The sequence below is a fragment of the Lolium rigidum genome, chromosome 6 (genome assembly GCF_022539505.1).
Source record: "Lolium rigidum isolate FL_2022 chromosome 6, APGP_CSIRO_Lrig_0.1, whole genome shotgun sequence".
NCBI classification, from domain to species: Eukaryota; Viridiplantae; Streptophyta; class Magnoliopsida; order Poales; family Poaceae; genus Lolium; species Lolium rigidum.
In genome coordinates, this window is record NC_061513.1 from 92,760,415 (window position 1) to 92,771,677 (window position 11,263).

Consider the following 11,263-nt stretch of genomic DNA (forward strand, 5'->3'; position numbering starts at 1 on the left):
GCCGGAGCAATCACGCGCCTCTCCTCCCCCGGATTCTGCCGGCCGCTCCTCCCGCTCAGAGCCTCGCGTCTCTCCACTTGGCGGGAACCCGGTGCCGACGGCGGCGGCGGCGGCGAGAGCGAGGGAGAGGATGACCCCTTCTCCTTCCCGGACCAGCAGCAGCTCCCGCCGGACGTGTCCCGCGGCGTGGACGCCGTCGTCGCGGCGGCCGAGGGCTCCCACTTGGACGCCGCGCGTGCCAGAGACCTCCTGCAGCAGTGCGGCGCCGCGCCCTCCGAGACGCTCGTGGTGGCGGCGCTCTCCCGCCTCCGCAACAGCTACGCCGCCGCGCACGCGGCCTTCCGCTGGGCGTCCGCGCGTCCCGACTACACCCCCGGCCGCCACGCGTGCCACTCCATGCTCGCCATCCTGGCCCGGCACCGCCGCTTCGACGACGCGCGGGGCCTGCTCGACGAAATGCGGCGCAGGTCCCTCGCGTCCCCGCGCGCGGTGCTCCTGCTCGTCCGCCGCTACTGCGCCGCGCGCGACGTGGCTAGCGCCATCGCGGCCTTCCGCTCGCTCCCGACGTTCGGTTTCGAGCCGGGGGTCGCGCAGTTCCACGGCCTGCTCGGCGCCCTCTGCCGGCACAAGAACGTGAAGGACGCCGAGCACCTGCTCCTGTCCAGCGAGGCGGAGTTCCCGTTCCAGACCAAGAGCTTCAACATCGTGCTCAACGGGTGGTGCGGCGCGGCCTGCAGCGCGCGGGAGGCCAAGCGGTTCTGGACCGCCATGGAGGCCCGGGGCGTCGAGAGGGACGTGGTGTCGTACGGCAGCATGATCTCGTGCTTCTCGAGGGCCGGGAGCTTGGACACGGTGTTGAAGCTGTTTAACCGCATGAAGGACGCTGGCGTTGTGCCGGACCGGAAAGTTTACAACGCGGTCGTGCACAAGCTCGCTAAGGGACAGTGCGTGGACGAGGCGAGGGCGCTTGTCCGGAGCATGGAGGAGAAAGGGGTTGCGCCGGACACGGCCACTTACAACTCCCTCATCAAGCCTCTTTGCAAAGCCCGCAAGATCAAGGAGGCAAGGGAAATGTTCGATGAGATGGTCGGAAGGGGGCTACCGGCGTCAGTGAGGACGTTCCATGCATTGTTTGATGTGGCTACGAGCCCCACTGAGGTGTTTGAGCTGCTGGATAAGATGAAGACTATGCACTGCGAGCCGGAGATTGACACTTACATTATGTTGATCAGGAAGTTCTGTCGGTGGAAGCAGCATGACAGCGTGGAAAAACTGTGGAACGCGATGCCTGCGAACGGGCTGAGCCCTGATCGGAGTGCGTACATTGTGTTGATACATGGGTTGTTCTTGAACGGGAAGCTAGAGGAGGCAGCAAAGTATTATGAGGAGATGAAAGCCAAGGGATTTCCACCGGAGGAGAAGACTGAATCAATGATACAGGCGTGGCTTGCAGGACGAGAGCTTGCCAAGGCGTCAGCTGCTGTTGGCTCAAGAGGTGGTTCTGTGTCTCTCAAAGTAACTCGCAGAGAGTGGTAAAGATGAAGATCCTTTGAAATTGATCGACGAGAAGAAACACAGAAGATGTTTTGGTGGAGTAACTGCTAGATAATCTGGAGAGAAATTATTTAGTTAGTTAGAAATAAGATTCTGAGTATTCACCGTAGTAGTATGTTTCCCCAGTCATCTACATTCTCAATACATAATTTGGGCGTCAACTGGAATTAGAAAGTGCAAACTCTGTTTAAACTTGGTGTTTGAAAGTATAACCTTTAATATATTTCTTGGCTGTCGACTGGTAGTAGAAAGTGGAACCTTTATTTAGATTCTCAATAGATCTCTTGGTTGTTGACTGGAGTTAGAAAGTGCAACCTTTATTTAACCTGCTAAACCTGGATAGGCATAATCACTTGTTGTATTCTTTATTTACTGACTACATGTTTAATTATTCGTTGACAATGTATAATTAATCAATGTCCACCATTTTAATACTTGATTTAAAATGTTTCAGATCTCAAGTTCTCAACATAATTTTTTTCCAATACTTATACTTCAAGCTTACAGCAATTCCGTTTGTGCAGTGCCTGCTGGCATGTTCTCATATATATAATAACCTCTATAGCATTCAAGATCTGCAGCTGTGTGAAGTTATATTTGTTTTCTTGACAAACCACCATCATATATATAATGTTCAAGATCTGCAGCTGTGTGAAGTTATATTTTTTTCTTGACAAACCACCATCATATATTATTCTCTTTCTGCCACTGAAACCTTGCAATCTTTCTGATAGCATTGATTTAGTGCATGTGCATACTAATAATCCAGCTACAAGAGCACACTGGATCGAAGATGGGGCGGTTTGCAGCCAGCCTAGATAAGTTGGAGAGAAATTATTTAGTCACAAATAAGATTCTGGCTATTCACCATAGTAATATGTTTCCCCAGTTTATTTACATTCTCAATAGATCATTTGGGCGTCAACTGGAATTAGAAAGTGCAACGTCTGTTTAAACTTGGTGTTTGAAAGTGCAACCTTTAATATATTTCTTGGCTGTTGACTGGAATTAGAAAGTGTAACATTTGTTTAACCTGTTTAAACTTCGATAGGCATTACTTGCTGCATTCCATCTTTTGTAGCTTGTACTGTGTTATATTGACTTCTTTGATAAAGCGGGTAATACTGACTACATGTTTTACTTATTGGTTCACAATGTATAACCAGTGTCCACCATTTTAATATTTGATTTCATATGTTTCAGGCTTACAGAAATTCCGTTTGTACAGCGTCTTCTGGCATATTCTCATATATATAACCTCTATATGACCGTGGAAGATCTGCAGCTGTGTGAAGTTGTATGTCATAATTTTCTTCTTGAAAAAGCAGCATCATAAATTCTTGTCTTTCTGCCGTTGAGCCATTGCAACCTTTTCTTATACTGAAATCGCAACCTTTCTGATATCATTAATTTAGTGCATGTGCATGCTAACAATCCAGCTACAAGAGCACATTGGATCGAAGATGAGGCGGTTTGCCGCCAGCTTGTTAGTAATCAATGCATCTGTTCATTCTGAGGTGAGAGTTTACCTGAATTTCAGTTATATCTATTCAGTTAGCTGTTCTTTTCTCTGCTATACTGTGGCTTCAATAAAGCCGCGCAGCCAGTGGATTCGTTCAAACCAATGATAATATGGTCATGAACTTATCTTTGCATGCGATCTTTATTAAGACCTTTCTGTAACATCCTAGAGGATAGTCCTGCTAATATCAAGTGCCTTGATTTGTCAGCTGTCACTTGATATATCCTAAACGTTGGTGCTACATAGCCCAGTCTCGATGAATATCGAGTAGTAGACGCAAGTTGCTTTAAAGTTTTGTTGTTAAGACGATGACAGATAGTGGACACAGTTATGGGGAAAACAACTTACTTTCTCTGTAGAACCTACAGCCATCCGAGCCATGCTTGTCATACTAGTGCTCACTGTCATTTTCATGGCATCTTATAGCTGTAGGGCTGCAAGCGTCGCTAACTCGTATGACTCATGACACAGACTAACATAGTGCACGGCCACATCCCAGCTTTAACTGACAGCTGCGTGGTAGTCCAGTCGCAGTCTGCTCATGTATGCACTGAACGTTTTACCATTATGTCAATATCTGAAATCACTGTACCACAAAATTTCGAGTAACACCAAAGATCTTTTTTGGTTGAAAAGATGATGAAGGGGGTAAAAAACTGAAATACCAACTGAGAAACAATTCGCAGTAATCGATCATGCACTTATCGATTGGTCAGGGGTTGAATAATTTAGTTTGATTATGAGGACAAAAAAGGAGATGTTTCCGCCGGATACCAAATGCCTAGATCAAAACCAAAGAATACATACTACAGACCTACCACCACAGGTTGCAGAATCATGCTTCGCCAAATTTCTAATCCTTAACTTAATCTCTCCTTATAGTTCATCATTTAAGTAATTATCTATCCCCCCTCTTCTTATTTACAGGATGTCTCTGCTCTTCCTCTTGTTCCATCTCATCAGAAGGGTGGCATGACCGTCTGCCACATCCTCATCTGCGGCGAAGTCATCGACTGCAGGTAGCCGCTGCTGCCGACGTCCTGCCAAGGCGCGGCCGCCTGATTCACCATCTGCCCGAACTGGCTTGGGTAGCAGGACTGCAGGTCGTCCATGCTGAGGCTCGTGAGCCACTCGTTGTCCTCCTTGACCGTCACCATGGCCTGCCCCTGCGACGCCATGTCCCTGCTGAAGCCGTGCTGCTGCGGCAGGGCGGTGGCGCTGTCGATGTCCGAGGAATCGTGCGTCTGGAAGCTGTCTGATAAGGCTTGGGTGGCCACCAGTGGGTTCATGACCTCCCCGTTCTGTCTGTGGTGGTGCGGCGCCGCCACGGCGGGCATGTCCTGCTCCACCTTCACCTTGTCCCAGTTGTTCTTCTTGTTGTAGAGGCGGCACAGCACCCACTCGTCCAGCTGCATAGCAGAGGTGGAAGAGAGAGTCAGCATCGATCAATGCAGAGAAATTGAGATGGTTACCTGGGGAATTATTGAAAGGGAGGAGGGGCTGTGTGAATTACCTTGAGTGATCCCTTCTTGCCTGGCGCGCGGTCTGCCTCGGCGATGCGGTACTCGTGCATGATCCAGTCCGTCTTGACCCCCCTGGGCGCCCTCCCGGCGTAGAAGACGAGCGCCTTCTTGATGCCGACCGTCCTGCCGCCGCTGTCCCTGGACGGCACGGGCTTGTCGGCGCCCGTGGCCTTCCAGTAGCCGGTGCCCGCGGAGCGGTTGGGGCGCGAGCCGTTGGGGTACTTGCGGTCCCGCGGCGTGAAGAAGTACCACTCCCGGTTCCCGAACAGCGCCCTCTCTGCGCGAACACGAAGAAGAAAAGTTAGCGCATTCGCTCTGAAGTCTGAACCCATCCACGCGCAAACACATGGTGCGAAACGGAAAAGGAAAGCAGGGGAATTGATGAGAATTGGGAGCGAGAAGCAGGTACCAGGCAGATCCCATGGATCGAACTTGTAGAGGTCGACCTCGGCGATGATGGAGACGGGCTGCGGCTGGCCGGCCACCTTCCGGCAGAGGTAGTGCACGACGAGCTCCTCGTCCGTGGGGTGGAACCGGAACCCCGGCGGCAGGTTGAGGTCCGCCTCCGCGTCCCTCCGCCCGCTGCCCTCCGCCGCCATCGCCGGCTCGGCCTTCACAATTGCCATCATCTTCCAGCGAACGCCTCGTGTCCACCACCACCTTCCAGAGAGAAAATCCCTCGTGCTCTGTCCTGGTTCGAAAGGCGGCTGCCGCAGCTGGTACCGCCTTCTAGGCTTTCGGTGCTATCTAATCGGCGTGCTGGCTTCCTTGGCCACCAAGGCGGCTATATACCGGGCCCGAGGCACGTGGGCCGACCGTGGGCCCGCGCGTGTCTGCTCGTGGGCTCCGGATCAGGACGGCCGCGCCTGCGCCTGCCTCGAAGGTTCGGCTGGTGGACAAGGCTTTGACCCCCGCGACGGCTCCCACGAAAGGGACGGAAGGGTCAAAAGAGAGTATTTGTTTTTTTTATATTATACTAGCAAAAGTGCCCGTGCGTTGCACCGGAAGAGAAAAATATATTTCACGGATAGTACTGCATCATCAGCTCTTTGCGCCGCCAATAACTGCCTCCCCGGTTGACCTCTCTTGCCTCTTCCATGTCAAGGAATTCCCGTTTAGTTATGGCCATGTTCCTTTTTGTCACATATATCCCGCTCCCGTTTGACGTAAGGCTTCGTTGTGGTTCATCAGCGTCTGCCCTTCCTTCCCTTCTTGTCTCTTCCATGTCAAGGAATTCCCGTTTAATTATGGCCATCACATAGGGCCATGTTCCTTTCTGTCACATCTATCCCGCTCCCGTTTGATGTAAGGCTTCGTTGTGGTTCATCAGCGTCGGCCCTTCCTTCGCTTCCCTTAGAGTCATGTCTGTTCAGGCGGTCCCTCTTTGCATAGCTGGTTCAGGCTTGCACTCTACACCTTCCATGGGTTGTAGTAGAATCTTTCATTGAGTAGTTTTGCCAACTGTGCTATTTCTTGTTGGTTTCCCAGGCGTCTACGTATATAAACAGGCTGGACTCGATTTTAAATAGCGAGGTGGGACTATTTATTTGATTAAAAAAACCACGCGTGGCACCCCTGCTTGCTTTGGACCTGCCGCAGCTTGTCCCAAGGATGAAGGATCTCATGTCCAGCGCGCAGGCCGCAACGCCAAGTCGCTCGTATGAACAAAGCCGTCCCACAGCGATCGCTGGCTCAAGGAACGACGCTCGCAGCGAGCCAGCGACGGGACCGACGGAACAAGCTAACCCGAACGTCTTTGCTAAAAAAAAAACAATCCGAACGAACCTTTTGATAATAAAAAAAAGGAAAAAAGAGAAGATAATCTTTGCTCTGCCTATGCAAGGAGCCAGCGGAACCCGCATCTGAAATTGGCATCCCGATCCGAAAACTGAATTCCACCATCGTAGCGCTCCGCGCCGCCGGTTGTTCACGTTCTGGAGCTCAGCGCTCGGCGCCGCTCGCTGTCCCAGCTCTGATGCTTGGGCTCGTCGGCCGCGTCGTCCTTGTTCGGCGGCTGCTGCAGCACGCATTTGGCCAGTCAACGCATGCCTCACTGCGCATGTATCCCCTGCACGAGACACCGCCATGGACTGACTGTGACGGCGCACCGTCGCCGGAGCAGGTACCTACTTTCACCGGTCGCCACCATCCACTCCGTCGGTGGGGATCACTTGCTCGAGATCTTCCTCCTCCCCTGTCCCCTCCGTCGCGATGTTCGTCCGTGCTGCATCGCGACGCTCGTCCACACCGCCCCCACCTGAAGAGCGTGGGGCCTCGTCGTGGCCTCCTCACCGTTCTTCCGCAGCCGCTCCAGAGCAAAGCAGCGGCGAGGTAGTAGCCAGCCACGGGACGATGTGGGGAGGGTGACCATTGACCAAGGCACTGGAGATGCTTGAGCGAACGGAGCCGGTAGCATCTAATCGGGAGTAGGAGCATAGGAATCCAATTCTACGGAGAGAAATTTGGTAGCGTGAAGTTAGGAATTGGGGATCGTCGGCCGCGTTTCTACTGGGGCATGTGTGCGAGTGGAGGAGGGGATCGTTCGGGAAGAAGAAGCCGGAGGAAACAAAACAAACGAACCGGTACGGTGGCATATGGCCGTATTATGCGATTTGGTGGGAGGGTAAAATGGTCCAGTAAAAAGTTGGACGAAAAATTTGGCAGAAACCTTAGCTCCTTTATTATTAGGTATAGATAGCAGCTGCTGCGCGACAGCCGGGCGGAAAATGCACGTAGTACAACCTCGGCGGGGCGGGCGGCGGCTCGGCGAATGGCGGGGCGCCTGCGTGCGTGCGTGAGCGCGAGCTGGTCATCGGCCGTCTCACATAACATGTGATCCTGATCGTCTACAGGGCATGATCGTCAATGCATGCTATGCTCATTGCTCTCGTCCTCGACCGCTCATTTGCGTCACGTGTGCGAAATGGAAAAGGAGGACACATGTAAGTTTCTCGACCGTGCTTATGGGTTTTTTTTTCTTGTGGAGAAACGTTCGCCATGGGACATGAGTCTACTCCGGGAAAGAAAGTAAGGAACAGCGTTTCACACTTGAGATCACCCTAATGGTAATTAAAGTAAACATCTTCAAACATGCCGCTATTGTTTTCCTTTCAGCCTTCTCCATCCCCTGCATAATTCTTGCTACGCTTTCAGTTCAAATTCAAACTAAAACTTCGTTACCGGCGTACCTAGCGGGTAAAACCCCCGTCACATTACGGGTATGGGATAAATAAAAACTACCCGAAATGAGTTACCCATCTGGTAGACTAGCTACGGGTATGACACCGTAGAATTAATACTTGTGTACCATGTACCTGTCCATAATTTGACAAATGGGGCCTCCGTAATACTCTATCGTACTTAGTTTCTCCTACACCTGGGCAAAACTCAGGCCGGGCCGGGTTTTGGGCCAGGCCCGAAAAAGCCCGAAGGTAAAATGTCAAGCCTAAACTTGGCCCGACCCGACCGTCGGGTCTATAAATCGAGACCGAACCAGGCCTGAACTGGCAAAAGCCTGGCCCAACCCGTACCCATCCTGGCCCGATCGTCGGGCCTATAAATAGAACCCAAACCCGGCCCGAATTGGCAAAAGCCCGGCCCAAACCTTGCCCAAATAGCAAAAATTGCAAGCCCAAGCCCGGACCGGCCCGATGTTCGGGCTCAAAAATCAAACCCGAGCCCAGCCCGAAGTGCAAGCCCGACCCGGCCCGAGTTTTGCCCTAGTCACGCATTCACGTAGTTGGGCAAAACTTCACGCTTTTTCCTAGTTCCACTATCGCTCGTAGGTTAGTTCGGATTAGGCCCCTAGCTAGTTAGGATCGCTTCACCTCTCGTCTTGTGACTATCCTAGTCCATATCATCTTTACGTGATCACATCTTGGTGTGTTGATGTTTACGATTAAGCGTTTTTTGTTTACGAGAAAGTGTTATTGTCTGTAATATGCTGCTATTCATAAGTACATGTCGATGTTTATAATGTGTGGTGGTTTTAAAATTATGGTTACACTTTGGTGTTTACAACTTTTTTTTTGCTTAGTTTATTTATTCATTATAATTGGATGATTTAACCTGTTGGTACCCATTTATTCTGTTGCATGATGGGTATTGAAAGAAAATTATATCAATTGATTGATATAAGTATAGGTGACAGGCGAGATCGGAGGGGACGGGCTGACTCCACCAATACCCTGTGGGTGCCATCCCTACTAAAACCAAGACACGTACTCTCTCATGCTCATACTAGTAATTGCTTTTGATAAAGATGCATCTAGACATATTTTAATTTTAGATGTATCCATAGTAATGACAAGTAATATGAAGATAGAAAGCACTAAAACTAAGACCAAAATTACTTACTCCGTATTACAGAATGAGTATATATATATTTTAACATTAGACAAGCTGTTTCTACGTGCATAGAAGCGGTTTTTATCGATCCCATGCCGACAGATCGACAGAAGGATATGCTCGGAACATCACGAGATTTAACAATTCAAGGGGATTATGCCAAGCAGGCAAGCATGGACCGTTCATACTGAGCTAACCTAGTACCGCCATTTATTTTACCCGGTCACAGACAGCTAGAGCAGGTGTATCTCCTCCCAACTCCTCCTATCTGTAACCTACCGAGAAATAACTTGGCTCCAATCTGCACGTGCCATATACTGTATATCCTGGGTGCTGCAAAAAAAAAAATTTATCCTGGGTGGATGCCGTCGAAGTGCACCGAACCTGGACCTTAGCTGGGTGCGCATCGAGCCGCAACGGTGGGATGGCGAGCAAATCCTCCGGTAGTTGTTGTTGGGGTCGGCCATATAGCTGGATAGCGCCTTGTCGACAGCCGATGTTTTCTCATTCCTCCTGGACTAGACTATGCTACGACATTGCGGCAGAAAAGGACGGACAGGCAGCTCGATCATATCCCGCGGAAAGAGAAATGCCGGTGGGAAAGCGATGGACACCACAGTAGATTATACTGCGCTTTCGTTTTACATAGGCGGAAAGTATAGCCCGCGTGCTGCAGTAGTCTCCGGCTGCAAAACATTCCTTTTTTTAGATGCAAATTTTTCCTTAATTTAACAGATTTGTTAGGGCATGTACAATGGTAGAGAAGACACGTCTTCTCTTAGCTATCCACATCATCTAGAGAGGACACTAACCATAACGTATACAATGCATCGTCTCATTGTGTTATCTCTTGCAATTAATGGGAATCAATTAATTTTGGTAGGAAAATAGGCTGCTAAGGGAAGACATGCGGTACAATGGAGCAAATTGTCTTCTCCTATTTTCCAAGGGATCATCCCTTAGCTAAGGGAAGGCAACCTTCTCTTTCTCTATTCTCTCTCCTCCAACTCAGCAAATATCCTACGTGGCGGCTCTAAGGGAAGACTGACATCATCCCATTGTACATGCCCTTATGAGCTTTGTAGTACTCTTTTTTATCTTAGGAAAGTTACCTGAGATTTGTCGGATGGTGTCCCACAGTGTCGAGGGTGCTCCTCGGCAATGCTCTCCGATAGGGGCTTAGGGTTGATGGAATCCTGCAAGCTGACACGAGACATCGGTTCACAGACAAGCGGGGAGAGCGATTTACCCAGGTTCGGGGCCCTCGATGAGGTAAAACCCTTACGTCCTGCCTGTCCGTTCTTGATTATGATGAAAACGAGGTTACAATGGGGTGCCGAATAGTTCGGCTGTGATCTCGTCGAGATAGCTAATTGCTAGGGTAACCTAGTTCTAGGCTTCTGTTGGCTAAGATTGCTAAGATTGATTGTTCCCTCGATAGCCCCTCTCCTGGCATTTATATAGGTGGCCAGGTCCCGAGAGGTCTAATCGAGTACGAGTAGGTTTACAATAGATCTATCTCCAATCTTTCCTTGCTCGGCTTCTTCCGTGTATTATACTCCAAGTAATCTTCCGCCGCACCGTCCTAGTGACCCATCTTGCCATCGGGTACCTTCATGGGCCTCCAGTTGGACCGTGTAGGGTAGAGCAATATTGGTTGCCCGAAGGGTAATGCCCACGTCAGTAGCCCCCGAGTATCTAGCCGAACATAGTTCGGGTAGAGACTAAAGCACGTTTTCTTCCGAAGTTCTTTTCCTCGATTATTCTTGCCTTTCTTCTATCTTCTATCGGGTGCGCGTCAGCGCTCCCGATGGGAGTAGCCCCCGAGTCTAGGTACGGATGCTTGCAATCCGTGCGTAGACTCAAGTTGTACCACTCGAGCATCTTCTTCTGTCGAAGTTTTTTTCCTGCAAGCCTTCATAGACCATCCGATACATTTTCTTTATGCAAAGGATAATGAATAACGTGCCCAACTTTTGTTGGTTAACTGCCGATGGCAAAACAACGTTACCCTACACAGAATCAAGTCCCCGGGCATGATCCTGGAGTGCGAAAAAAGTTTTATCGGGTGCGCGTTCCGCGCTCCCGATGGGAGTAGCCCCCGAGTCTGAGCACGGGCGCTTACGTTCGGGTGCAGACTCGAGTCACGTTTTTCCTTTGAATCTTTATTCTATCGGGTGCGCGCCAGCGCTCCCGATGGGAGTAGCCCCCGAGCCTAGGTGCGGATGCTCGCAATCCGTGCGTAGGCTCAAGTTGACCACCCGATACTTTCTTATCTCTTCGTATGCAATCATTCCTCATGACGTCATTGATGACG

General features: G+C 50.5%; 1 protein-coding gene across 1 annotated transcript; it reads right to left on the bottom strand.

Annotated features, from left to right (window-relative positions):
• Window positions 1-3,784: 3,784 nt before the first annotated feature.
• Window positions 3,785-5,343, bottom strand: LOC124665996 (NAC domain-containing protein 68-like). The gene is made up of 3 exons (XM_047203350.1): window positions 5,009-5,343; window positions 4,590-4,876; window positions 3,785-4,485 (listed from the first exon to the last, which is right to left on the bottom strand). Exons 1-3 carry the CDS (start codon window positions 5,226-5,228, stop codon window positions 4,036-4,038), a joined length of 957 nt encoding a protein of 318 aa, XP_047059306.1. The 5' UTR covers window positions 5,229-5,343; the 3' UTR covers window positions 3,785-4,035.
• Window positions 5,344-11,263: the final 5,920 nt, after the last annotated feature.

Excerpts from the sequence above, each read along its gene's own strand:
- LOC124665996 (XM_047203350.1), bottom strand. The coding sequence starts at position 5,228 with ATGATGGCAATTGTGAAGGCCGAGCCGGCGATGGCGGCGGAGGGCAGC. Across the intron at positions 4,877-5,008 it reads CGATCCATGGGATCTGCCTG|AGAGGGCGCTGTTCGGGAAC; the intron begins GTACCTGCTTCT and ends GTGTTCGCGCAG. Across the intron at positions 4,486-4,589 it reads GCAAGAAGGGATCACTCAAG|CTGGACGAGTGGGTGCTGTG; the intron begins GTAATTCACACA and ends TCTGCTATGCAG.